This window comes from Podospora bellae-mahoneyi, chromosome 4 (genome assembly GCF_035222275.1).
Source record: "Podospora bellae-mahoneyi strain CBS 112042 chromosome 4, whole genome shotgun sequence".
Taxonomy (NCBI): Eukaryota; Fungi; Ascomycota; class Sordariomycetes; order Sordariales; family Podosporaceae; genus Podospora; species Podospora bellae-mahoneyi.
In genome coordinates this window covers 2,186,191-2,212,251 of record NC_085883.1, presented here as the reverse complement: position 1 = coordinate 2,212,251, position 26,061 = coordinate 2,186,191, and the positions used below count along the sequence as shown (strand labels likewise).

Below are 26,061 nucleotides of genomic sequence, written 5' to 3'. Positions count from 1 at the left end.
CCCTCATTGTTACCCCTCACTCATGACAGGACTACGAGGGACACTGTGTGAGGGTTGCTGTTTCGTTTCGTTAAAAGACGTAGTCAAGGCTGATAATTGTACGCGGCTGTTGTGACCTTGATGTGTTCATGTTTGAGATCTCGTCGGCGAATGAATCTCGTGCCAGGCAAGAGCGGTTAAATCATGACACACTCCATCTTGAGGCTATTGGAACACCTTGGCTTTGAACGGCAGGCGGCCGGTGACTAAATGATAAGTTGGGGGTTAAATTCTTGGTGACTGAGAATAATCCTTGGAAGCTGTATACTGAGATCAATGAATAACACTGATCGGAATTGCAAGGCGAAAAGTTCAAGTTTCTAAAGCCTTAGGATGTTGTTGACTTGGATGTCAAGAGATAGTCACTGAAGCTTATCAGTTATCCACAGCTTCCTTATCAGTGCAAGCAGCAGAAGGTCCGTGCACTGCTTCGATAAGCTCTCTGTTAACGACCGGGAGGGGTGGTCCCGCTGCTTAGACGCGTCCAACATCGTGCACCAGAAGGCTCACCTCAGTCATATACATGAGCCTTTGAGTAGGCCCTCGGATGGATTCTGGAGATACACAGCATATCACTCCAAACAAAGACCAACCCAGGGTGCGTTGCAAATGTGTTCCATTCCCGCCAACTCGGCCACGGGCGATGACGAAGAAATTATCCTATCAACGCTCATAGACAGACACACACATCGTCACATCATCCAGCGCCTGATGGCTGTTTCGCCGCCCTTTTACAGTTAGCTATCCTCGTCACAAGTCACAGCGTCTACCCATCCAAGTGGCATCCTCCTCCCAGCTGCTTGGGCACACGGACAGCCCGTTCGGGACGACAGACTGGGCATCCCAAGCTCTGGAGAAAAGAAGCGACGACGACAGGGTCTCCCCTCTTTTTACTCTTTTTTTATCGCTACTGCCAGATGCTGAAGTTTCTGCAATGAGTCTGTGCGAGATGCGACATCTCAGGTTTCAAGTGAAACACCAAGGACGGGGTTACGATGCAACCGCCGAGCATTGGCCTTGTCAGCCTCGCCTCTCGTCCAATGCCTGCCCATGCCTCGCGCCAGCATGAACAACAGATGGCGAGACTGGGCTTAGCTCCCGTTTACCAGAGGAAACGATTTTGCAAGCGAAGTCCAGACGGAACTTTTCGCCGCGGGCCTTGACTGGATGGCGATTAGGGGGGGCTCTGTAACAAGCGCGACAAGCTCTGCCTTGGCAGCCTCTCTGCTACCTCCTCTCATCAACCCCTTCTCCACTGTCCCATGTCCGCCATCCCACCCCGCGAGGAACCCAGCTGATCCGGGGGCGTTGACCGTCAAGCGTTGCACCAGCAGCCCCGGCCGGGACTCTCTTCGAGAACCGCCTCTCTTTTCTCTTTTCCTTTGCCTTTTGCTCTCCTTCTGTTTGTTTGGCACGACACGGCATGGGCCCTGACATGTCTGCCTGTCATTGACACTATTCACAACATCGACGCCGTGACGTGCGGGAAACGATCACTATGAGACGCTCATTCAATTAACATTCTATTCTATTCTTACCTTAATACTTTTGCCCCCCATTGATTGGGCCTTTTGAGTTTCTCTCTGTACTCGTTCTGTCTCGTTTATACTGCTAATCATCGTCCATCATGGCGAACAACGGTACCACCACGCAAGCCCTCATTGGGGCCTTTACCTTGTCAGTTCTCTCGCCACTCTATGTGTCCTGTCCCGAGTCGAGGTGTTGTGTGTTGTGGGCGGTGGTGAAGAAGACAAAGGATGAGGATGGACATCGTGAAGGAGGTTAGCTAACATACTGGTATAGCGGAAGCGTTGTCTATGCTGCCTCGGCGGCTCTCGTTCTTTACATCAACGGCCATGGTGCTGCGGTATTCCGCGACAGCCAGAGGCTGGTCCTCGTATTATTTCTTATTTCTTCGGCCCTATGGGCTGCCATCGATTTTGCTACGACGCTTATCGATACCACAGGCTCATCGATGCCATGTCAAATCGGTGTTATTTTCGCTTCTATTTTCGACCAGTTGGCGAGATTCTCGATCGAACAGTTCTTGCTGTGGGCTTTGAATTCTAACAAGGGGGGCAAGCTTTCGGTGGTGCAGTTGCTACCCCAGATTCTCGTTTTGGCCCGGTTCCTCGCCGGTGCCGTGTTTGTCGGCTTCACTCGACCTCAGACCGACGACTATTGCCTCGCGACGACCTCGGCTCTCCCTGTCGGCGTTTCTGTGCTGGCTCTGGATGCTATCATCATTGTTCTTCTGATCCAGAAGGCCTACTCGAGTGGCGGTGCTGCGAAGACAAACTCCAGGTCTCTCACCTCAGTTTTGCTAGGTCTGATTTGCTGGACAGCTGCCAGCATTGTGATGCTGCTCGGCATCACCACCATCCCATCTGCCGCTAGGACAGCTCTCCCTGCCGGCGGACTGTTGGTGCTGATCGGTAAGTTGTACACTGCCCTGCTGGTTCCTTCAACTGACAACCTCTAGTTTTCATTACGGCTGGCGCCATGACTTTGATCTCGTCTAGGAAATCCGACTCTGGGCTTCCCGAGGCCCCTTCACCGAGACGCATCAACATCAGCCGTGATATTTCGACCGCTGACTCGGAATATCCCCCAAGCCGGTTTGAGGATTTGAAGGAGGCCAACATCCGCTCATCGAGGAGCTTCGTCAACCCTAGAGAGGTGCCAAATACCAAGGATGAGACCAGTGCTGGGTTCCCCTTCGCCATGAGCGTCGCTACCCAAGGAGTACCAGCGATGCCGCCACCAGTGAGCTCCGAATATGTCCGCCAGTTGGAGAGATCGGCTTCTCAGAAGAAGGGCATGTGGGGCGATTTTGGAAAGAGGACATCTTCCACAGGGGGAAGGCCAGTGATTGGCAAGCCAGTCCTCCAGTCTAATGAGGACGGTAACCCATTAAACAAGATCACGGTTATTGATCTTCAGTCGGCGATCATGGCGGATAAGGAAAGGAGACAGACCAGGATTGAGGAGGAGGGAAGCCTATCGGTGCCGCACCGGTCCGTCATGCAGTCGATGCATTTGACTCCCGAGGAGGGCGTCAAGCGGGCTGCCAGCATGAAGAGAAAGGAGGTGGCTTCAGTTTCATCCCGTCAGAGTGCCTTCCCTGGAGGTCTGCAAGCCGACAGCTCTGCCTCCACGACCTCGGCCCAGCTTTCTCCTGCCAGTGATGAGACTCGTCGTAGATCACCACGCCAGCCAGAGCCAGAGGAGCAACGGCCCTGGACCCCTGAGAAGCTGACTCCTGCCCCTCAACCTGCGAGGGCATCCCAAAATGACGTTCGTCCAATAACAGTGTTGCTGCAAGCCAACGTCCCTCAGCCGATCCAAAGACCTGGCATCCGCCCGTCGCGACAGCTGCCTCCCTCGCCCGACACCCCTCCTCAGGAAGCAGCCAAGACGCCGCTCCAGAGAAGACCCACGATTGGTCTCCCAACCAACCCAAGAGCTCGCGGCATCCAGGTTGGCAAGGAGATGGGTGCTTCGTCGCAGCACAAGACCATCATGTTCATCAACAACATCGAGTATCACGACCCGGTTGCTGTTGGAAATATCATGAGCAGGGCAAACACTCTGCCCTCGAAGCCAGCCCCAACTTCCAAGGCTCCGGCCAGGGTTGCTTCAGTCGTCAACCGTCCGCGACCTATCCCACGCAAGCCGGATAACATTGCTTCTCCCAGCCATCGCAGAAGCAAGTCTGCCAGCTCTCTTTTGGGAAGGAAGTCCATTTTGGATGCGACTTCTGGCAGCCCTACTCAGCTCCCCCCGCTCCCACCTGCTCCCAGAAGCGTGGGATTGCCTACGAGGCCACAACCCAACAACACCAAGAGCATGACCTTTGACGAGAAGATGACTCTCCTCTTCCCCGCTCCACCAAGGTCAAAGTCCGTTAGACGTAGATCCTCCTCCGTGCCCGAGCTCCCCAGAATTCCCATGTCCTACCTGGATACTACTTCCTCTACCAGTGAAGCCGACAATCAGACGGTGTCCAACCGCACCACCAAGACATCTGTACGGACTGATAGCATCCTCGAAGTGGACGAGATTCCGCGGAAAGAGTCAAATGTCCAAGCCACGGACGAAACAAGCAAGGCATGGATTAGTGCCTTTGAGGCTGGCAAGCAAGAAGACAAGCGCAAGTCTTCGCCAGTCATTCCTGCAATCCGAGCCTCAGCTTGGACCGAGACTACTGTGGACGATTTGGGAACAGCCACAAACTGGAGCTCCATGAATTCTCCAGAGTACGCCATGCCCATGGCCATCATGCCGGCTCAGGGTCTCCCTGCCGCTGTTCGGATGCCTGCTAAGCAGGTTGCTGAAGAGCCCAAGGAGAAGACCAGGGTTGTCGAGTCTCGAAACAGCGATGACGTGCCTTTCATGCTCGACACGTCTACCTTTTCCAAGTTCGGTATGCGGAAATCCTGGCTCGTGGACGATGAAGTAACCATTCCGGCCCCCGAGGAGCCTGAGCCTGAACCAGTCCCCGAGCCTGCCTCTGCGCCCAAGCCTGCACCTCAGAGCCAGTGGCACAGGCGTGTTGGTGACGAGTGCCCTGCGTTTTCCAAGGACTGCTTGAGCAAGAAGGGATGCAGAAAGACACCCCCTACTCCCCTTTCGCTTCGCACCCCCAACAAGAAGACCGTCATCGTTCACGCTGAGCCTTCCCCTCTGGAGTCGCCAGAACACGCTCTGCAGCAGATTCAGGCCCAGCTCAAGAAGCTGGAGGAGCCTGAAGTCAATGCTGACACGCCTTCTCAGCGTTTGGCCCTGCTTGAAATGATGGAAAAGGAAATGGGCATGCAGGTTGATCACTGGAAGGAGATGAAGCACGACATCGGTCGTGACTCTCTCTCGAGCGTCCAGACCAGCTCGCCCGCCGTCAAGCGTGACTCTGTCGCCAGCGTTGCCAACATTGTCCCCGAGACCGCCAACACCAGAGTGAGCATCGGATCTGACCGCAGGGCTTCCCGCATTGCTCGCCTGTCCAAGCACAGCAGCATGTCCAAGATTGAGGAGCAACCTTCGGTCCGCAACTCTGGCAGCGCTCAGATGAGCAAGTGGCAGAAGCGCTTGACTGAGGCGCAGATGGAGTACATGGACGCCCGTCTCCTCCGCGAGAGCAGCGTCAACTTCTTGCAGCTCACCAGAGCTCAGCTTGCGAGCCCAACTCCCCCGGAGTCTGACGCATCCTCCATCAATCTTCCGGAAGAGGAAGAGGTTCCCCCTGTCCCAGAGCTCCCGGCGAAGTGCCTCGAGCAGACTCCCGAGCCCTCTCCGGAGCAGCCCAAGGCCGAGTGGCTCTGGACCCCGCCAAGCAGGTCTTCCGCCCCTGCTGGTCTTTTGTGGACTGCTCCCATCAAGGTTGCCGAGACCGAGGTTGTCCTCCCCAGCCTTTCTGTCCGCCCCATGGCCAGAAAGGAGCCGGAGCCCCTCCAGATTCACAGCACCCACCTCTGGCGCAAGCCTTACACCAACACCAGCCGGTCCACCACCGGACTCTGGAAGCCCGTCTGGGCCTCAGCTGCTCCCCCAGCTGAGCCAGTCAAGCGTGTCTCACAGGTTGCGGCGCCTCAGCCCCAGAAGGCTCCTCGTCCGGTGACACAGCGCCCGCCTCGTCGCAACAAGCGCGTCACTCTTCTCCCTGATATCATCGAGAACCCCGAGCCCTTACCTAACAAGAGGGGCACTCTCGGCATCTTCCAGTTCCCCTGGGGAGAAAAGTCCGACACGGCCTCCGTCCAGGCTCGCCCTCCTGTCTTGATGGCCATGCCTGGTACCATGGCCTCTGGTGCACCTGTCCGTTCCCAGCAGACTGAGCTCAACGAATACTCTTCTTCGTTCTTTGATGATTACGATGACGACGATGACGTCGTTGACGGCATGAATTCTGATGAAGATGGTAGCGACGATGGCTTCGATGAGACCACCCTCTGGGAGATTGCCAGCCTACTCAAGGTTGACAACGTCCCCTCTAGAAGCAGCTTGGTTCCCTCTGAGGACTCTGTTTTGGGTGACTATGTTGAAGAGCTCGAGTCCGATGATGAGGACCAATCTTCCCGCGAGCAATCCATTGTCATTGGCCTTGCTGAGCCCAGCGAGCTTGTTGTTAGCCGCAAGCGTGATTCTGCCACCCTCGAGAGCGATGCCCTTACGATCCTCAACGATGCCGTCTATGAGCCCGAGCCCCAAGTTCAGAAGAAGCCCGTGTCCAAGCCTGTTGCCAGGATTGGCCTGCCTTCCAACCCCCGCCCAGCTCCGCCCGCCCCCGTCGCCGAGTCGCAAGTGCCGGCTGCCCCGGCCTCGGCACCCAAGCAACCCCAGTTTCCTCGCCACCCCATCAAATCCACCCAGGCCGAGACCGCTGTCAAGCAGGTCTCTGCAGGTCTGTGGAGCCCACCCGTCACATTGGATAAAGATTCTTCGCGGGGTGGGTTGTTCGCCGTTGACTCGAACCGCACCGTATATCGCACTACCACCGAGGAGCCTGCTGCTCAGTACATGAGCCGCAGCCCCCGTCCGGCTGAGCGCAAGTCTCTCGACAGTTTGGTATCGACTTCCCTCTGGACTGCTCAGACTGAGGCTCGCAAGACCGAGCGCAACTGGATTCAGAACAAGACAGTCTCTGCTGGCTTGTGGACCCCACCTGTCACTGATAGATCTTCCTCGCGGGGAGGTCTGTTTGTGGTTGACCCCAGCCGCACTGTCTTCCGGACCACCACTGAGGAACCTGCTGCTCAGTACATGAGCAGAAGCCCTCGCCCGGCTGACCACAAGCCCCTCGACAAGCTTGCCTCGACCTCTCTTTGGACTGTTGAGGCTGTCGTCAAAACTGAGCGCAACTGGATTCAATCCAAGCCAGTGTCGGTTGTTACTGGTGTGTGGAGCCCGCCTGGCGTTTGCAGATCTTCTTCGCCTCAAGGTCTCTTTACCGTCGACCCCAGCCGTACCGTCTACCGCACCACCACTGAGGAGCCCGCTGCTCGTTCCATGAGCCGTAGCCCCCGTCCTGTTGAGCGCAAGCCACTTGAGCAGCTCAAGTCGACTTCTCTTTGGACCCTCGAGGCTGTCACCAAGACTGAACGCAACTGGATTCAGGGACAGGCCAAGCCCAAGAAGACCACCCACCCTGAGTTCAGCCTTGCCGATTGGCGCGCCGCTTTGAACGAGGCCGTTGCCGCTAGCTACCCAAAGGTTACTCGCACCGCTGCCACCGCCGCCGAGTGGGACGCCGCTCTTGAAGAGGCCCTCGCCCTTTCTTATCCTGCCAAGTTTGACTCCTCGGTCCGCCACCCCGTCTTCGCGGCCAAGCGCTTGATCACTCGCTCCGAGTGGTTCCACCCCGCTGCCACTGGTTACACCTACGACGTAGCCAACGTTCACCCCGTCTTCTTTGGCTCTCTGGCCATCACCTGCCCTCTTGAGTCTGTCCACCCAGCTATCTCTTCCTACGCCGCCAAGAAGCTCCGTCGTCAGGCTTCCAAGACCAAACGTGAGCGTTCGGCCTCTACATCTACCCGCAGCAGGAGGGACACGATCCAAGCCCAGATTGAAGCTTTGGAGCAAGAGAGGTTATTCGCCCAGCAGTTTGCCCAGGCTGAATACCGCCGCCGCAACACCTCCATCTCCGCCCCCTTCCCACCACCTCCCCCCATCCCAACAGAGGAGCCCACCATGGCGACGACAACGTTTGAGACGGTGCAGGACATTCAGCGCCGGTTGAGCCATCGCATCCGCGAGTCCCTCGTTATTTCTCGCCAGACCACGCCTGAGCAAACCCCCGTGTCCACCCCTGCTAGGACTCACTCCCGCCCCAAGACTTCTGTTTCCAGATCTCACAAGTCGAGCAGGTCGAAGGTCCCCGCTGTTGTCCCTACCAAGCCGACTGCCACCCTCTGGGCGCCCCCTGCTGCTGTGGCTGTGATCCCGCCGCAGCAGATGTGGGGGTTGGCTAAGGGTGTTAACACCCCTACTGCTGACGGCGCTGTTGAAGATGCTGAGAGCGCTCCTAGGAGGCAAAAGGGAAGGAAGACGATTCAGAAGAAGGCGAGGAAGGTGGAGATTTTGGGGCAGATTAGGGCTGTGAAGAGGGGGGAGGATCCTTTTGAGAGGTTTGAGGGGCAGGGGTTGTGGGCGGCTGTGCCAGCGGTTGAGAAGAAGAGTGAGGTTGACTGGTTGCACAAGGTTTGTGTTGCGAAGCCGGTTGTGGAGATGAAGGTTGGGAGGGAGAGGAGGAGGACGAGTGTTAGTTTGGTGCCGATTCCGGAGAGGAGGGAGGTTGTGAGCGAGGAGGAGAGTTGGAGGGCGGGGCATGGGAGGGGGGAGAGTAAGGGGAGCAAGGTTGTGTTGAGGTATTAGCTGGGTGGATGATGAAGGGGTAATTTTCTTTTTTTTTTTTTTGTTCGGACAGGAGGGGGGATAACAACATCCGCCGCTGAGACTTTTTTGTACTTGATTTTGGAGATATTTTTTTTTATTTTTTTTTCGGGTACGTATATTTTTGTTGTTTATGTAGCCTTTTTGCGCGAGGGACAATACCTATCCTGTGGAATGATGGATGGGGGGTGCTCGCTGTGTTTAGCTATGGAAAAGGATCGATGGATTGGAATGAAAACTCATGATCTTTGGAGAGAGCTTTTTGTGTGTGCACTGATGGTGATGTGATTTGTGATGATTTTGTGAGGGCTCTGTCTAGGTGAAGAGTGAATAGGCCGAGGAGAATGGGCGTTGGAGAGATGGGGCTGAGAGATGGGATGGAGAGATGGGATACGGAGATAGGATGGACGGAGATAACACATGGGATGACCCCTGAAACCAGCCCGCATTTCCCCCAGACAAACCATCCGAACGTTGAGGTGTTGTTCCTGCATCAAGCATTGGCGTCAATGGCATTTCGGCCTGTTTTTTGGTGGGGATTGCCACTGTCATCCGTTCAAGTCGATGCGCTTTATCACGCATTCAAGCAATGATACATGGAATAGTTTGGCTCACCATCCTCTCACCAAGAAATGCTTCCAAGATAGTAATACAAACCTAAAGAGCCCTTCCCATCCACTCTTCACTACCTAACCATGACATTAAGGCACCTGAAGAATTAAAAGTTCTGCGAAACCGAAAACCTCCTACTACTCCTCACCAACAACCTCTCCCTTTCCTTCCCCTTCTCCCCGTCAAAACTCTGCCTTGGTATCCCCAACCCCACCCCCAGCCCCAACCCCAGCCCAGGCCTCTCCCACTTGGACGCTGCTGCCCTCTGTTCATCTGGGTGGTTGTATTCCAACCTCGTCACTAACACCGTATTCTTCTCCCTTTCCCTCTGGCGCATCTCCGGCTGGGAAGTTGACTGCGTCAAGCACCGCTCTTTCGACAGACTTGCTTGAACGCTATGGTGCGGCTGCTGCCTCATCTCTGGCTGCGAGGCTGATTGTGTCAAGCTTCGTAGCTGAGCGTAACCATGCTGAGGGGGTGGTTGGAGCGCTTGGTTGGGGTAGGTGTTCCGATTGGGAGCTCTGTACGGTCGCGGAGGGGGGATTAGAGACCTGGTGTTGTTTGGTCTCTGGGAAGTTGGGCTAGGTAGTGGTGGTGGTGGTGATAATACCACTTCCGACGGCACTCGTGGTACTGGTGGGCTGGGAGGAGGTAGTGGTCCGAAGTTCGCCCAGACCAGCGCGTTCGTCAATTCCCCTCCCACTCCAAAACCAGAAGATATACCCTCCGGCATCCCCATTCCCATCCCCATCCCCATCTCCCCCTGCAGTGGTGTAGTCTCTCGTTCTCTGCGTACCAACTTCAGTGGCGGCGGCGGCAACTCCTTATCCTCAGTCCTCCCCCCCTGCTTCACCACCTCTCTTCTCCCCTGTTCCTCTTGTTGTTGTGTCTTCATCGTCACACTACCACCCCTCTCACTCCCACTCTCACTATCCACCCACCACTTCCCCCCCTTCTTATCCCCCCCCTCCTCCGCCAGCGCGTACTTCCTCCTCCAAAAAAACAACACCATCCCCATCAACGTCCCCAAAACAATCAACCCAAGCACCGTAACCGCAGGAACGACAATATGAAGCTGGAGCATCGACTCTGGCAAAACACCACCACCACCAGCCTCCGCCGCCGCTGTACCATTCAAACACGCAGCTGTGACAAGCGTCTCATTACAAAGGAGCTCCATTGTTCAAAAAAAAAAAAAAAAACCATTTGGTTTTTCATCAAAATGAGAGATCGAGAAAACCTGCTGAGGAATGTGTTATTGAGCCGGCTGGGTAGTTAGAGTACAAAAAGTCCATGACCACCACACCACACCCACCCACCACCTAGACCACGCCCCATCACAATACCCTTTTGTTCGCATAATCACCACAAACGGCCACAAAAGTTGCCTGCGTGTGACCATGGCTTATACTTACCGACTATGGGCAAGACTGAGGCCAGCTGTGGTGGTGCCTAGTGAGGCAGTGGGCAAGCCACAGTGCAAATCAGCTGGCAATGCTTGATGTTTGATATGGCTCTCCGACGACGGCCATCTTTCCAATCGTTAAGGTGGGCTGCCAATTGTGCCCTCAGACCACAGCAAGGCGGCCGAGTGCAAAGTTGGGGGTCGTGGGGGCCGAATCTTCACTTTCAGGGGCACACCAAAGAAAGCGATGATATGCGGCGCGGCCCGCCGACTACCAGGCTTCCATCCACACTCATGCATTTGAGCCTCAATACTCGGAAAAAGAGCTATTTGAAGTGCATTTTTAGGGCAGTAGACAAAACTTAAAAGTCACCTCACAAACCAGAACCCGCGGCAGCGGCGGTTGCAACTCCGACCCCAGATGCCCAACTCCCCGTGACTGACCCAGTTACCATTCGTTTTAGTCTGTTGTGCCGCTGTGGCCATCTTTGTGGTCTTGCAGTTGTAGCGGCAAAATAAAACGCCATAGGCTGTCGGAATCAGGCGCCCGATCATGGTCGGAGTGATCAGCCTTGTCACTCTTGAGCCGACTGGACATGGCATCAAAGCGCGGTGAAGGGCATCGTTCGTCTTTCTTGATTCGAGCCGACATGGAGTCTAATCTGGGAGAAGGGCAACCGGACTCGACCGTGTACGCCGACTCGCCAAATAATTCCGCTTTCGTGGGGATTCGCATCCTGAACCGAACAGGGGTCTGCGCTGGGGACGGTGGTGTATCATGAAGCGTGGGCACATGACTGGTGCTGATTTTGAGAGGCAGGCCTTGCTCAAGGCCATTGGATCGAGCAACCTGCTCAATACTCTTGAAGTACTTGACCGTCTTTACCTGCAGCTCCAGTGTGGCGTCCTCGTCGCACACAATCAGAGGATATGGATGCAACTGCAAGGCAGACAAGGTCCACATGTGATTCACCCCTTGCTCGATGCAGTGTTGGAGAGCAATGGCCTTCCGGGCACCGATGACGAGGGCAACCACTTCGCGGGAGTCGAGAATAGTCTGAACTCCAACAGTCAAGGCCATCTTGGGTACCTTTCCCACGTCATTAGCAAAGAAGCGGCTGTTGGCGAGGATGGTGTCGTAGGTAAGTGTCTTGACGCGAGTACGAGAGGCCAAGCTTGAGCCGGGCTCGTTGAAGGCGATGTGGCCATCTTCACCAATGCCCGCCAGGAAGAGGTTGATTCCTCCCAGAGCCTTGATCTTGGCTTCGTAGTCGGAACAATGGGCCTCTAGGTCGGAGGCGTTGCCATCAAGCATGTTGATGTTGTCCGGATTGATATCAATGTGCGAGAAGAAGTGTTTGTGCATAAACGAGTGGTAGCTCTCGGGATGGTCTCGTGGGAGTCCAATGTACTCGTCCTGGAGGTGATGGTAATCAGCCACGCGATCCGGTATAGAGAGAAAGGTCGGCTTACCATGTTGAAAGTCACAACATTTTGAAACGAGACCTTGCCGGCACGATGCTTCTCGACAAGAATTCGGTATACGATCTCAGGACTGGATCCGGTAGGAAGACCTAGTACAAAGGGATTCGTTGGGCCAGGGCGGAAGATGTTGATTCTCTCGACAATGTAGTTGGCGGCGTATCGGCTGGCAGCCTCTCCGTTGTCTCTGATGATGAGTCTCATTTCGGCCTCTATTGGAGCTTCAGAGCACAGCAAGGCGTTGCGGGTAGGTTGGAGGGCAGAGAGTTCTTAGGATTGCGGAGGCTGATGACTGATGGCCCAGAACAACACTTGTGATATTCCACGCCGAGTATGTCCGGGATTCGGAGGGCTCAGTCACTTGAGCAATGTGATACCTGTGATGAACTGTCAACGGTAGTGGTAATTGGTAATGATGGCAGTGGATGAAACGTTTATCATAGGACCGGGGACTTGAGGAGCAGTGGTGGCACAAGTTGCAGGTTGCGATGGACCTGTGCCCCGATCGCCCGTCATCCACTACTCCCTCCATGGCAAGTATGATGCCCCAACGCCTTCCCTTTTCAACCTGTCCCTGGGTTGTGCTTGCTGTTTGTGGACGGGAGGGAGGTTAGAGTTCATGTGGCCCGTGCTATCACGAGATTCCCACGGTGCCCAGCCATACCGCCCACACTGTGTGTTCCTCTGTCCAGGTTACAACGGCCACGAACGGCCTGCTGATGATGTGATGGCCCCCGTTGGACAGGGCTTTGGCGAATGATTGAAGTCAAATCTACGAAACCCAATCGTCTTGACAGACTTCAGTTGCGGCTCCCTCCAGGGTTACTCTCCGCTGACAGCCTCCCCCAGCCAAGGAAGGCATGGAACGTTACTTTCCCACCCACCTCCCTAAACCGACAACGAGACGAGGAAATGTTCTGCAATATTCAGCTCCAAGCAGCCGTGCCAGTCAATCTCCAAGATCCCTCCGTCATTGGTCCCCCACGACTTTGCCATTCCTCACCCACTACCGGCCATGCTTCTCGTCTTGAATAGATTGGTCGTTGGAGGCTCAAAGGTCTTTCCCGCCAGTTTTGCTGGCGGCAATCTACCGACGCAACCGCTGGAGTTGGATGCCTGTTAGGTCGAGACAACAGGTGGCTAACAAGAACCTCATCTTTCGCCCAAGTACATTATTCGTTTCTATTAAACAATCTCCAGACTTTGCGTAGTCGTGGTTTCTTGGAGAGCGATACACCAAGAACAACTCCCACAAGCCCGTTGCTGCGCGGTATCGAGTAATGTCGTGCACGAGTCAAAAGTAGCGAGCTAACAGCCATGCCAGTCCAGGAAGGTAGCTCTGATCGCCAGCCTTATTCCACCTCATATGGGACCTCGTATTGAAATTTGGATGTCTGCTTTTTCATCAGCGTCCCATAAGTAATAGAGACAGGTCCCCAACAGGGACCTCTTTCTTGCATTCGTTCATTTTCGCCATGGCATCTCTGCGTGACTTACTCCTGGCCGTCATCAAATCGCTTTTCCGAGGCCGATCATTTCTCCAAGCTTTGTTAGCTTTCTGGACAACCTCGACTGAGTCCTCACCAACCCTACGTGAACCACCCAGCAAGGATGGCTCAACCTCTATCAGCGATTTCCTCGCAAAAGCCGAGAGTTTGCTTTTGGATCCTACTCAACCAGACAAGCGTAGAGCTCTGTCACAAAAGCTGAAGCTTGAGTTTCGTGAGGGCCTCCTCTCAAATCCGGCTTGCATGCTTCCCTCGTACCATACCGAGCTTCCCACGGGAGATGAGTCGGGTCAATATCTGGCTGTTGACGTTGGGGGCTCAACCTTGCGAGTTGCTCTGGTGGACCTCAAGGGCAGGGGTTCTTCAGGAGGTCCAGAGAGCGTCATCGTCAGCATTGACACCTTCAATATCGACAATGATATCAGAGCATTGAAGGGCAGAGCCTTTTTTGACTGGATGGCTGAGAAAATCTACCAAACTGTGGCAAAAGACAGCAGGCAGGGTCACTGTGCTGATGACCCGTTATTGCTTGGGCTGTCGTGGAGCTTTCCAATTGAGTATGCCATTCCTCCTCGTATAATGTCTATCCATCCTCTCAAACACACCCAATGCTAACATCCACGCAGAGAACCCGCCCCCCAAACCTACCTCCTCCGCCCCATGGGAAAATCCTTCCACGCCGCCGACGGCCTCTTGAACCAAAACCTCTACTCCATACTCCAAACCTCTTGCCTCCACCACAACCTACACGTCTCCCTTTCAGCCATAGTAAACGACTCCTCCGCCACGCTCCTCTCCGCAGCTTACTCCCATCCCTCAACCACAACCTTCGGTCTAATCCTCGGCACAGGCGTCAACATCGCCGCCTACCTCCCCGTCACCACCATCAGCCCCTCCAAACTCCCCCCCCGTCCCCAAACCCTCGCCACTCACGTAATAGTAAACACAGAACTCGGTATGTTCGGCGGCCCCTCCCTCCCCTCAACAAAATGGGACAAGGCCCTCAAAGCCTCCCACCCAAGACCAGACTTTCAGCCCCTGGAGCATCTCGTCAGCGGGTTCTACCTCGGCGAGGTGGCCAGGTTGATTTTGGTCGATGCAATCCACGAAACGGGGGCATTCGGCGGGGTTGTCCCGGATTCTTTAGCGAGGGAATACACCCTCGATGCAAAGACTCTATCTCTTCTCGAAAGGTGCTTCCCGTCCCCTGTCCCTCTCTGATGCATCATGTTCACTAACACCCCCCCAGTGACCCCCTCCACTTCCAAACCCTCCACCCTTCCCCCTACCCCCCCTCCCAAACCGACCTCTCCCTCCTCACCTCAATCGCCTCCCTCATAACCCAACGCTCAGCCTCCATCCTCGCCGCCTCCCTCCACGCACTTCACGAAATAAACCTCGAAGCTTCTTCCCCTCAAAAACAACCCCAGAAGACAACAACAATAGCCTACACCGGCTCTGTGATAGAGCACTACCCCCATTACCTCTTCCACTTGCAATCCTACCTCGACCAACTAACACTCAACACACCCACCACCTTTAAGCTCGTCCCCGCAAAACAAAGTTCAGTTTTGGGTGCAGCAGTGGCGTTGGCTTGTGTGGACAAGCAAAGCACGAGATCCTGAAAAGCCAAAAAGGCCACAATACAAAAAGCTGATGATTAACGCCCCCCGTCCCCTGAGTGTGATGTTGTCGTACAATAATACATCATTCCCCCCCTGAAACGCCCAGCCAAAATTCCGTACCACAAACACCAAAAAACTTGCACAGACATCCATCCCAGGCCGTGCCATCATTCACCATTCTCCCATATACTTCACATCGCCCCATCTCCTTCGCAGTAACTGTCCCTGGTATATATAACTCTACATCCTCCACCCTCTTCAACATGCAACCTAAATCCCATCATGGCCCCCCTCTTCTTGACCTCAGTCAGCAGCGAAATACCTCTTTCCCTTACTCCTCAGTTGCTGCGCCTTCACCTCAGGCGGCACAATAGTATGATGAACCACATGCGGTCGATAAATCGCATCCACCGGCGGCATCCTATGATTCCGTCAACACTTTCTCTCCCCTCTACTCCCATCTCTCCAGGCACAGACTTACCAGTCATCCACACTCAATGGAAAATACTCATACAACATATCCACCTCCGTCTGATCCTGCGGACTGTTAAGCTGCTGCGCACCCCCACTCTCAGTCCTCTGGCTCTTGTGTCCCAAACCCGGCCTGCTATTCCCCGCTTTTGACGATGACGACATGGAAAAGTGCTGCTGTGGGCTTTGAGACGATTCGCCACCCGAGGAATTAGATCGATTCAAGTTTGGTGGGCTGCGCTCATCTTCTGAGAGGGAGAGGTTGATAGGGAGGTTGTTGGACTGGGAAGTAGAATGTAGTCCGCGGGTTGGCTTCAAAAGGTTGCTAGTGTGTTGTAATTGTTTGCCGGTTGGCAATGGAGTTGCTAATGTGGCATCTATTGGCACCCAGGGCGGTACTGGCGGCCGGTTGAGACTTGGAGAGGACAAAGCTAGCTTCTTACTGGCGTGCTGTTGCTGGGGGTTTGGTGAGAGGAACGGTCGAGGAGTTGACCAATCTGTCGTGGACTGCGTGATTGTCAGCGTGTGAAACAAAGAACTTGATCGGACTTGGAGGCATACCGGTAAACTTCCCATCCCCTGATATCTATGAAGAAAACCTTGCCCAAAATCTTGACTCTGGGGCTGGCTCTGTGGAGTTCCCGTATGTTGCTGCTGTTGCTTCGTAGTCGTAGAGCCCGAACTCAACCCCTCGATGCTTTTCCTCTCCAGTAGCCTCTTGTCTCCTGATAGAGGCACGTCTTTCCTACTGTCAAAATTCCTGGGACTTCTGCCTCGCACAATGACCGGTCCCGACTGAACTTCGGCAACCTTGACATACTCTCCACCCTTCCCCTTAACCAGCAAATTTATCTGCACCACGTAATGCTGCTGGAGTCCCTTCCTCCGCCCATTGTTCGCGGTGGCATGCTTAAACTGCAGTCTCTTCCACGACACCCCCACCGTCACTCTGTTCGTCCCATCAATCTCCTGGCCCGACCCCAAGTCCAACACAGTTATCGCTGGCGCCCCTGCGGACTTTGTCGATTCCTCAGTCACTCCTCCTAGAGCAGGATTGTTACTCTTCCACGGGATGGAAATGATCTCCGTTTGTTTCCCTTCAATACTCTCGAGCGCCGTGATAGATGCCGCTAATTCCACCACTGGCATCCGTTGCTGCCCATCGGCCACAGCATATTGCGCCACTTGTCTCGGGAGAGTAATCTGCCCCGAACACTGCCATAGATTCCTCCTGTAGCAAGTCAACTCCATCGGACGTCGGTTATCGCCGCCGTTATCTGCCCCAAAGACGTCCTCGGCGACAAAGAACATGCCGTATAACTCTGCGCTCATCATAGGTTCGATAAACTGTCCCAAGGGGTCGATCAGGGTGGCTTTGCCTGGGACAACCGCGCCGAAGCCGAGGAGTTTGTTGTCGAGTTCTTGTGGGGAGGATGACCCCTCGGCGCCACCGTGGTTGCCATTGTAGCAGCTTTCTGGGTCGACGCCTAGCCCTCCCAAATTTCCCATGAAAGCGGTGTTGGCGACATCGTTACCGAACGGTCTGGCTGGGTAGGAGAACGGGTCTTCAAATGTTGTGCTAAGGGTGTCAAAATCGTATGCGGCTGTCGGGGTAAATGGGAGGTTGTGGCTGTAAGAAGATGAGATGATTAGTTCTCAGTTGAGCTCCCGCGATTGTGATACTCACAGCAACGGGTCGTCAAATGTCATACTGTGCGGATCAAAGCCGTCGATGCCGAGCGATTGCTGGCCTTGATGTCCCAGGGCGTCAGGACCCGTGGCGCCGGAGGACATGGCCGGCATGCCATTGTAGCTGGCCATATTTCATGGCCGATCACTCACGGTTCATGCAGGGACTCGGCGGTACTGCACTCGGGACTCGGGACGGGTCGCAGGTTGTACTTGTAAAGGGGCCACAGGATTGAAGAATGTCGAGATGGAATCCGATCCGACAGACTGGATGACATGTGAGACGTGGAGAAGAAGAAGAGTAAGATTAAAGTGAGGTGGCCCCGTCAGTTGCCCGCTCGGTGTGACCCTGTGGTTGCTCCTTCCCAATCGACTCTGGCGAGATCTTGTGCCCGCGGCCGAATGCAGATCGCAGGTGACCCTGCAGAACACGCCTGCCGATATTAAGTGCATTTCTTCTTCTTCTTCTTCTTCTTCTTCTTCTTCTTTTCTGGACACATCAGATAGCAATACATTTCCGTTTCTCTCTCAATGTCATGGACTCATCAAGCCTAGACTCACCTTGCCCGGAAGCCAAGCCGCCCAGCCGCTACGGAGGTTTACCCCAGACGGCATCTCTTCTTCAACGGCCCTTTCCGGGGTATCTAGTGGCGCCGCTGCAGGGGACTTTCAAAGCTTGGCTTTTGTCCAGGCACCACAGTCCACCATCAGTAATGGCGTTGAGAAGCGTGGAAGCTTCAGTCATGTGTGGATGAGAATGTGCACACTTAATACACGGTGCCAAAGTCAGGTAACGTCGATAATTCATCCATCTACACATACTCATCATGGATGCTTAAAAGGTCATGTCTCCCAACGACGCCCTAGGGCGATACCCCCTCGGCACGACACTGAAGATTCATCCACACACATCGCCCATGCCATTCGGCCGTGAGTATGAAGTAAAGATAGGACAGTTACGGTGACAACCACCTTCATGGTACCTATGCGGTTCAGACTCCATCGAGCTCGCCCTCAATTTTCCTCCCATGGATATCGAACCCTTCGACCCAAGCGAGGACACGGCAAGGGTACTCACCATCACCGGCGACAAAAGTAGCCACGCATTCAAAGATGTGAACGACAGTGAGTGAGGTGACGGAGGACCCCACGTGATGACTTGCCACCTCGAAGACGACCCCTCGATGGAGTATATTGCCAAGATCTACAATGGCGTCGACTACAACTTCTTGAGCACTGCGGAATGTGAATTTAGATGCGTAGATCCCTGTGTAAAATTGCGTTGACTGCATGGCATGTGCAGAGCGCGACTATGCACTCGAGGCCCGCGCCTACATGGCCCTGCAAGACACACCCGAGGAGGGATCCTGGACTTTCCCGCTCGAGACAGATCACCCAGAGAAGCCCGTCCGCTGGGTCCGCATGATCCTCTTAGAGCGTGGGGAAGGAGAAACCATGCAAGAACTGCTATCGCGAGGGGAGCTAGCAGACGAACCAGTTCGTCTCGCCGTTCTCAAGCAGCTTCTGGAAGCTGTCACCAAGTTCGATAGGTATTCAAAGATTCGTAGCATAAGCAACGGCGCTATGTTTCCTCCGGGGAATATTTTTGTCAACAGCAAGAACGAGAGTATGAAGTTAATCAGTTTTAAGGATGTCGAGTTATTGGGCTACTTCGAGGGATTTTAAGAGTCAGATGACGACGATGACCCTGGCCCATATTGGATTCTGAAGGCTTGGGCTGAGAAGCAGCATTTGGCAGCCAGGTGGCTGATCGACACGTTTGTCGATTCCCCCGACTATAGGCCGCCAACCAACTATTACCGTTTTTAGGAATACTGGTACAACCGTGCAGATGGCACTGAGCGCTTCTGGCTGAACTACTGATGTCGTTGCTGAGGATGAAGATAGTGGCGTCGCAGACTCCAAGAAGGATACTACCAGCGAAGACAAGGACACGAAGACTGTCTCCGGAAAGAAGCGCAGTATCGAGGAACAAGAGGAAGATGGCAGCCCCTCTCGCAAGAAGCAATGCGTTTCAAGTCCTAAAGAATGAGGACTGTCTACCAGGTAGAAAGGAGGGCATTATCGGTCGGAGGGCAATCTCACAGCGGGATTTGTCAACTGTAGTCTGGGACTAGCTAGGCAGTTATAAGTGTTAATTTTACTGTCTACCTCATACATCCTGATGATTCTAGCCCACTTTAGCCCACAAGTCACGATCATGCCGCGAAACCATAAGTATACATGACTGACCATTGACCCTGGTACCTCTTAGTTGCACGGAACCCCCTGTATTTTCTCTTGGAAAATCTTGCTCCTACCCCCCACACCTCTCAGAAAGAAGCACCTGCTCACATACTCTCATGTACCTATCTAGCCACCATCCACTCCACACTCCACACCAGGAGAGAAACACCCCGCTCCATCAGCTTACCAATGGAGTTTAGGGACCGGACTTTGAGCACGAAATAATCCGGAAGGTTCGAAAAGTCCCAGGGATGGCTCAGCCCCATTGCAAGCGGCCGAGTCTGGTTGCAGAGAGAAAAGAGAAAACAGAGAAAACGTAAAGAATCAACGAGACCTCTCCCATCCTCGGGATCTGTGTAACTACTCTCCTTCACAGTTTCACAGGTGGTGTCCTTCTCATGTGGAAGAGACTACCATCCCTGAAGCGTTGAGTTGTGTAAAAACTCTGAAAAAGAATTAAAAGCCTCTCTGCCTCTTTGCCTCTTCTTGTTTTTGTATGTCCACAAGCATCCAAACTCTACACTGTTTCCCCAGCCTCCCGAGCATCGCCCTGTTCTTGGATCATCCGCGCCATACACCACACTCCAGCCGTCATTGCCGCACAGCTTCGTCGGTGGTTTAGTGTCAGATTTAATCTCGTAGGCAAAAGGGCCAATGTGTCTATACATCAGCGCACGGCGGCGGGAAAAGAAGGCATCTCTGGTCCCGATTGTAATCGTTCTGGTCAAAGTTACTGTCTGAATAACACCACTTCACAAAGTAGAATGACAAAATCACAGTCCAACGATCTTGGAATACACGCAATAGGATACAAACGAAGCAAACCCCAGACCCTCTTCGCCCCAAACTGACCCTCCCAAGCTGACCTCTCGAACTGACCTCTTAAACTGACCCCTTAAACTGACCCCTTAAACTGACCCCTTAAACTGATCCCTTAAACTGGCCCCCTTCCAGCACCTCGACGCTCAAATCCCCTAAGCAAGATCCTGCCACTATTCAACATCAGCAACACATCTCAACTCACCCCTCAAGAAAACTCACATTCTCAACTGAATTAGTAAACTCCTCCCACCCCTCCAACACCTCCCACCCCATCGCCCCCAACCCCTCCATCCCTTCCTCCCCCACCCAGCTCAACACGCTCCTCCCAGACTTGTGCGCCTTGTTCTGCCTCAACCCCATCAATGCGAGCCCCTGAATCACCAACAGATCCCCATTCCCAGGCGCCACAACCGGCGCAATGATCCCCCCAACCAACACCTCCTCCCCCCCCTGCAAAGCCGGCACATAACCCGCAACCGGACTCCCAGGACTACAAATAACCACCGTCCCCACCAGCCCTCCCCTCTGGCACTTGGCCCTAACAACCCCACACGACTTTGTCTCCTGCAACGCCAAACGGTACAGCTCAAACACCTCCGGGTTCGCATTCCCGGCTACATGCGCAAGCACCGTCTCGGCGTTCTCCAACCCATGAATAAGATCAAAGCTCATGTTCGCCCGTTGGATGCTCTGCAGCAGACCCTCTGGTGCGCTCCAGCTGCTCAAGTCAGCGATCACCATGTTGGCCAACCGTCGCGGAAACTGCAAGTCCCAACCGCTGTTGGAAAACCACGTCTTGAGCCCGCCGTCGTCTGTCGGGATGCCCAGAAACACACCTGGGAAACATATTCCCAGCTGTATCTTCTTTGTGCCCCTCTTCTGAATCAACGCTCGGAGGGCCCGGCGATGGAGAGAACGCCCAATGGCAACGTTGCGCTTCGTAGGGTCCACGAAGATCGCTCCGATTATGCCGGTCCCTTGGGTGTGATACGTCGCGCAGAATCCGTACAGCGCCTGCGTGCTGCTGTTGCGAACCACAAAGTGCGACTCCTCAATGTTTGGGTTGAAAATCTCAAACGAGTGTGCCGTTGTTGTGGTCAGAAACCGATGGTTCGGGGCAGCAGCACGAGCAAGAGCGCTCAAAAGATCGTTGAGACCGTTGGAGTCGCGGTCCCTGTCATAGGGCTCAACAAGCCAGTGCTGCCTCGACTTCACGGCCTTTCTGCTTTTTCTCAGAGTCCCCGGCAGCGTCCCGCGTGCTCTCGAGCTTCCGCAGAGAGCGCGCACAAGAGCTGCCATGGCCATTTCCGTAAAGTCAAAGGTGCAGATACAGGTCCCAATCGACTTGTCCATGGCGAAATCATAGGGCGAGCTGACGGCCACCACGACCAGGGATTTCTTCTGGCCACTTGCCCTCAACATTGAGCACATCATTGAGACATGCTTGGTGAACCCGGCCTGGTACAGGTTTCGATTGGCATCGGCCGTCACAATAACGATACAGGACGCCCGATGTATCAAGTTTTCATGTACTACCCCATGTTAGTCATTGTATTCTCTCCCATCACAGCTGCCCAAAGCACTCACCCGGCCTAACACCATTTGCAGTGTAAGAGGTATGTAGCAGCTTGCCACGTCGAGCGCGGGCAAGTGACCTCCCAAGCTCCCGAAACACCCCCTCGCCACTCATTATGACGCCCCGATCCCGGTGTATCCATTTGTCGTGTTCCGACGGCGCGCTATCGGACTTGTTCTTTGCCTCGAGGATATTTTTGGTCAAAGACGAGGCTGGCAAAGGCTTGACCAACGGGGTGAGGAGTAGCAACTCTTCCTCCTGATGCATCGACTCATTCAAGGGCAGAAGCTTTTCGTTATCCCTAATAACTGTGATGGAGTCATCATATGCCTTGATTGAGAGGTTGAGATGACTCGGGTGAATCTTGGACAACAGAGAAATTCCTGGCGGGTTCAGCGCTTTAGCCCAGGACGTGCACGCGTTCTTCATCCTGAGAACACGGCGGAGAGAAGTGTAAATACGCTCCTTGGTGAGCAGCTCGTTTTCCACACCAAGCTTGAGGCCAGCTATGGCTTCGAGCTGCACGTCGTAGGCCCGACACAGCAGAACCAAGTCACAGCCGGCTTCTACCGCCATGACCGTGCCAGTCTTGACTCCGATTTCACTTCGAAGAGCTTCCATCTCCAAGCATTCCGATATGGCAACACCCGTGAAACCAAGTTCGTTTCTGAGAAGGTCATCAACCACCTGATCGGAGAGGCAGGCGTGGTTCACATTCATGGACGGGTTTGTGATGCCACAGCCGCCAACGAACATGGCATCCAACTTTCCAGTAGCAATAGCATTCCGAAAAGGCACGAGGGCGCTCAGGGACAACTCCTCCAAGGTTTGGGTGATGATGGGAACATCCAAGCTGGACCCGAGAAAGTCGAGATTCCCATAAGAAGGAAAGTGTTTTCCACAAGTGGCGACCCCAGCATCCTTGTAGCCGTTCATAGCCGCGATGCCATATTGTGAGACCTCTTGTGGATCGTCCCCGACAGCGCGGACACCGAGCGGCTGGTAACGAGCGTTTGTCAGAACGTCGAGCACGGGTCCGAGAATCAGATTGACCCCCACGGCCGAGACCTCGGTGGCTGTAGCTTTGGCTACTTTGTATGCGAGATCAGCATTACCAGCGGCAGCTTGGCCCATGGCGCTGGGAAACTGGCAAATGTAGTCCTCATCGTACAGGCTGTTGACGCCGCCATTTTCCTGGTCCAAGGCAATCAACAGCGGTTGAAGATGGCCGGCTTGGTGAGCAATCGTCTGAAGCTCCTGCACGAGCTTGGCCGTCTGGTGGGCAGCTGCATTGACGAGTTAGCATCCATTGCACCCGCGCACCTCTCTCGGACCGAAAAACACATTTGAGATTCTTTGCCGTAAGAAGGATGGAGCCGAGATGGTGTTCCTCGATGAGATGACGAATCTGCGGAGTGACTTCGGTGCCATCCCATCCCATAATCACCATCTGCCCTATGGCCCTGAGAGAGAGAGAGAGACAAGACAGTCAGCGAATGAGGAACTCAGAACGACGACAACAAACAGCATGGCAAAAAGCAAAGGAGAAACGGTTACCAGTCGAGATCTTGCCATAGTGGGTCTAAGTCACCGTCCAACTTGACCATGTTGCCGGTGCCGGATGCCAGTGGGCTCTTGGGGAACGGGATACGGGATACGGCGGGGAGAATTGTCACGTTATGGAAGGCGACATATTGAGGGATGGTTGGGGAGCGAGCAGCCGGACGGGACGTGTAACCTACAAACCTCAGCACCACCATACAGGCTCCTTCCGGCCGGCAGAAGAAGCACTGCTGTTGTCGCTGTCACTGTTGCTCGGGCCAATCACATGGAGGAAGACGTCTGGAAAGGGGCCATTTAACGGTCCGCTAGCCGAAACAGGCAGGCAACCGTTCAGGCTTTGGTTAGCCCCAAGCAGGAACGTTACATCTGCTCCCTCCCAGGAACTTTTGAACATTTGAAAGTCCACCTACGTTTACTCGATCGTGAATGATAGTAGCCATCTTTGACGGTGCAACATGACCTGAGACATCATGAAACCACACACTCGCTGTTCACTATCATCATGACAGCGACGGCACCGATAACCGGGCCTCCAATGACATCGCCGTGGATAGCCACGGGTTTGGCTTGCTTGCTTACCTCCGCCCGAAGCCGCCAGATGTGCCTTCTTAGAATGACTGATGAAGTCTATTTGGCAAGCACGATGTTCATGATGGAGGTTTATGGCTCGTGGATAGCCGCCGCAAACCGCATTTCAACCTTTCCAAGTCCTCTTCCCGAGCAGTATCTTCTAAGGTAGCCAACCTATGTCCTAGAATCAGCCGCCAGCACGAATATCAACATGTCAGCCCTGCGCCCGTCGTTCTCGAGTACTCCATCCTCGAGAGCGCAGGATCATGGAGAGCCTGAGATCATCCAGTTCGTCAACTGCCGCCTACTCCGAGACGGCAAGCTCGTCAAGGGAGATCTCTGGATAAACACCAAGAATGGCACCATTGGCTCTTCCAAACGAACCTCAGATGCTGTCCGTGACCTCCAAGGATGCATCATAGCCCCAGGCTTCATCGACTGCCAGATAAACGGTGCTATTGGATTCAACTTCTCAACCATCCCCGACGACATCTCCGACTATCCTAAGCAACTTACCAAAGTCAACAAATGGCTTGTCCAGACAGGAGTGACATCTTACCTGCCCACCCTCACGAGCCAGCACAGCGAGGTCTATCATAAGGTGCGAAACCATTTACGATCCCCGTCGTTACCAATCTCACTCCGTCTGACAAGCCTAGGCTATCCCATTCCTCACCCCCACACCCCGATCATCCCCAGACCGCGGCGCCTCAGTCTTAGGAGCCCACCTCGAAGGCCCATTTCTAAACCCACGCAAATGCGGCGTCCACGACCGCTCCGTCCTCCGCACGGCCCAATCCTACCAAGACCTCGACACGGTCTATAACCTCTCCCGAGCCCCTCCCCACTCTGTCAAGATGGTTACCCTAGCCCCTGAAGTCCTCCTACAGGAAGGACCGGAAATCATCTCGACACTCACGGGTGACGGCATCGTCGTCTCGTTGGGACACACGGCAGCCTCGTACGAGAAAGCCCGTGAGGCACTCGCTGCTGGCGCGAGAATGGTGACACACTTCTTCAATGCCATGCCCCCTTTTGGTCACCGCGAGTCGGAGCTTAGTATCGCCAACATCATTATCCCGGCGGGGAATGAAGAAGCTCCCAGTTATGGCATTATTGCTGATGGGGTTCACAACCACAAGTCAGCGGTTATGCTGGCGCACTCGGTGCATCCAGAGGGGCTGATCTTGGTGACGGATGCGATGCATGTGCTGGGGTTGGGGGACGGGACGTATCCGTGGCGGAATGGGACCGAGAAATCGAGTGTTGTCAAGTCTAGGGGGAGGGTGATGGCTCCGAAGATGGATGAGGAAAAGAGAGAGAGGATGGTGTTGGCGGGGAGTGCGGTGACGTTGTTGGAGTGTGTGAATAATTTTCTGGGGTATATTGATACGACGAGTGTTGGTTTGGAAGGGGAAGAGGGGGAGAATGAGCATATTGTTTCGGCATTGATGGCGGTGACGGAGCGGCCGGCGAGGTTGTTGGGTTTGGAGGGGAGCATTGGGACTTTGGAGGATGGGACGGATGGGGATATTGTTGTTTTGGAGAGGGTTACGGGGGAGGGGGATGGGGGGATTGTGCTGAAGTTGAGGGAGGTGTGGAAGCAGGGGAGGATGGTTTTTGAGGGGGAGAATTGGGGTGGTGTCTGACGGCTTTAGGGATGGGGGTTTTGGTTGATCGGCATTGTAGGATAGATTGATGGGTTTTGAAGAGTAAATTACTGGGCTTTGGAGGACACTCGATAGGCCTTGAGAACATTTTAAAGAGGCCTGGAATCCCATACAGACTGTTTCTAAGGCTATGCGGGATATTGCAAACCCCTTTTCTTGTTCTCTTTCGCGACATGGTCAGTTTACTCAAAAGGAGCGCCGAAAAGGCCGGTAAGCACCGTGTTTCACCGGAGCCGACATATCCTGCCCTGCCCCTCCGGCCGGCCGGGAGCTGACGGCGGTCGATGCACGAACGGAGGGACGGACGGACCCATGTCAGGTTTTAAATGCCGGGAAGTAAGATCTGCAAAGGTGAGATCTGAAACATTTTATTTTTCTCTTGTCCTGTCGC

At 54.4% G+C, this 26,061-nt stretch overlaps 8 protein-coding genes across 8 annotated transcripts; 4 read left to right on the top strand and 4 right to left on the bottom strand.

Moving 5' to 3' along the window:
- Positions 1 to 537: 537 nt before the first annotated feature.
- On the top strand, positions 538 to 8,686 carry QC761_408670 (uncharacterized protein). The gene is made up of 3 exons (XM_062879142.1): positions 538 to 1,716; positions 1,843 to 2,474; positions 2,522 to 8,686. The coding sequence occupies exons 1-3, from the start codon at positions 1,667 to 1,669 to the stop codon at positions 8,410 to 8,412; spliced, it is 6,573 nt and encodes a 2,190-aa protein (XP_062732358.1). The 5' UTR covers positions 538 to 1,666; the 3' UTR covers positions 8,413 to 8,686.
- A 462-nt stretch (positions 8,687 to 9,148) lies between these two features.
- On the bottom strand, positions 9,149 to 10,222 carry QC761_408675 (uncharacterized protein; the record flags this gene model as incomplete). The annotated part of the gene is made up of 1 exon (XM_062879143.1): positions 9,149 to 10,222. One exon carries the CDS (start codon positions 10,220 to 10,222, stop codon positions 9,149 to 9,151), a length of 1,074 nt encoding a protein of 357 aa, XP_062732357.1.
- Positions 10,223 to 10,907: 685 nt separating this feature from the next.
- NAG1_2 (Glucosamine-6-phosphate isomerase (Glucosamine-6-phosphate deaminase) (GNPDA) (GlcN6P deaminase)) lies at positions 10,908 to 12,133 on the bottom strand (the record flags this gene model as incomplete). The annotated part of the gene is made up of 2 exons (XM_062879144.1): positions 10,908 to 11,864; positions 11,921 to 12,133. 2 exons carry the CDS (start codon positions 12,131 to 12,133, stop codon positions 10,908 to 10,910), a joined length of 1,170 nt encoding a protein of 389 aa, XP_062732356.1.
- Positions 12,134 to 13,125: 992 nt separating this feature from the next.
- NAG5 (N-acetylglucosamine kinase 1) lies at positions 13,126 to 15,108 on the top strand. Its single transcript, XM_062879145.1, has 3 exons — positions 13,126 to 13,994; positions 14,064 to 14,630; positions 14,687 to 15,108. The coding sequence occupies exons 1-3, from the start codon at positions 13,405 to 13,407 to the stop codon at positions 15,060 to 15,062; spliced, it is 1,533 nt and encodes a 510-aa protein (XP_062732355.1). The 5' UTR covers positions 13,126 to 13,404; the 3' UTR covers positions 15,063 to 15,108.
- A 257-nt stretch (positions 15,109 to 15,365) lies between these two features.
- On the bottom strand, positions 15,366 to 17,748 carry QC761_408710 (uncharacterized protein; the record flags this gene model as incomplete). Its single annotated transcript, XM_062879146.1, is given in 5 exon segments — positions 15,366 to 15,483; positions 15,544 to 16,040; positions 16,095 to 17,163; positions 17,221 to 17,701; positions 17,713 to 17,748. 4 exon segments carry the CDS (start codon positions 17,352 to 17,354, stop codon positions 15,366 to 15,368), a joined length of 1,818 nt encoding a protein of 605 aa, XP_062732354.1. The 5' UTR covers positions 17,355 to 17,701; positions 17,713 to 17,748.
- Positions 17,749 to 18,644: 896 nt separating this feature from the next.
- On the top strand, positions 18,645 to 18,908 carry QC761_408715 (uncharacterized protein; the record flags this gene model as incomplete). Its single annotated transcript, XM_062879147.1, has 1 exon — positions 18,645 to 18,908. One exon carries the CDS (start codon positions 18,645 to 18,647, stop codon positions 18,906 to 18,908), a length of 264 nt encoding a protein of 87 aa, XP_062732353.1.
- A 1,279-nt stretch (positions 18,909 to 20,187) lies between these two features.
- On the bottom strand, positions 20,188 to 23,594 carry QC761_408720 (uncharacterized protein). The gene is made up of 5 exons (XM_062879148.1): positions 23,425 to 23,594; positions 23,212 to 23,330; positions 21,879 to 23,153; positions 20,511 to 21,823; positions 20,188 to 20,461 (listed from the first exon to the last, which is right to left on the bottom strand). Exons 1-5 carry the CDS (start codon positions 23,472 to 23,474, stop codon positions 20,444 to 20,446), a joined length of 2,775 nt encoding a protein of 924 aa, XP_062732352.1. The 5' UTR covers positions 23,475 to 23,594; the 3' UTR covers positions 20,188 to 20,443.
- A 385-nt stretch (positions 23,595 to 23,979) lies between these two features.
- On the top strand, positions 23,980 to 25,805 carry NAG2 (N-acetyl-glucosamine-6-phosphate deacetylase). Its single transcript, XM_062879149.1, has 2 exons — positions 23,980 to 24,601; positions 24,660 to 25,805. The coding sequence occupies exons 1-2, from the start codon at positions 24,212 to 24,214 to the stop codon at positions 25,647 to 25,649; spliced, it is 1,380 nt and encodes a 459-aa protein (XP_062732351.1). The 5' UTR covers positions 23,980 to 24,211; the 3' UTR covers positions 25,650 to 25,805.
- Positions 25,806 to 26,061: the final 256 nt, after the last annotated feature.

Excerpts from the sequence above, each read along its gene's own strand:
- QC761_408670 (XM_062879142.1), top strand. The coding sequence starts at position 1,667 with ATGGCGAACAACGGTACCACCACGCAAGCCCTCATTGGGGCCTTTACC. Across the intron at positions 1,717-1,842 it reads CTCATTGGGGCCTTTACCTT|CGGAAGCGTTGTCTATGCTG; the intron begins GTCAGTTCTCTC and ends ATACTGGTATAG. Across the intron at positions 2,475-2,521 it reads CGGACTGTTGGTGCTGATCG|TTTTCATTACGGCTGGCGCC; the intron begins GTAAGTTGTACA and ends GACAACCTCTAG.
- NAG5 (XM_062879145.1), top strand. The coding sequence starts at position 13,405 with ATGGCATCTCTGCGTGACTTACTCCTGGCCGTCATCAAATCGCTTTTC. Across the intron at positions 13,995-14,063 it reads TCGTGGAGCTTTCCAATTGA|AGAACCCGCCCCCCAAACCT; the intron begins GTATGCCATTCC and ends ACATCCACGCAG. Across the intron at positions 14,631-14,686 it reads ACTCTATCTCTTCTCGAAAG|TGACCCCCTCCACTTCCAAA; the intron begins GTGCTTCCCGTC and ends ACACCCCCCCAG.
- QC761_408720 (XM_062879148.1), bottom strand. The coding sequence starts at position 23,474 with ATGGTCAAGTTGGACGGTGACTTAGACCCACTATGGCAAGATCTCGAC. Across the intron at positions 23,154-23,211 it reads TACGGCAAAGAATCTCAAAT|CTGCCCACCAGACGGCCAAG; the intron begins GTGTTTTTCGGT and ends TCGTCAATGCAG. Across the intron at positions 21,824-21,878 it reads TGCAAATGGTGTTAGGCCGG|TACATGAAAACTTGATACAT; the intron begins GTGAGTGCTTTG and ends AACATGGGGTAG.
- NAG2 (XM_062879149.1), top strand. The coding sequence starts at position 24,212 with ATGTCAGCCCTGCGCCCGTCGTTCTCGAGTACTCCATCCTCGAGAGCG. Across the intron at positions 24,602-24,659 it reads ACAGCGAGGTCTATCATAAG|GCTATCCCATTCCTCACCCC; the intron begins GTGCGAAACCAT and ends TGACAAGCCTAG.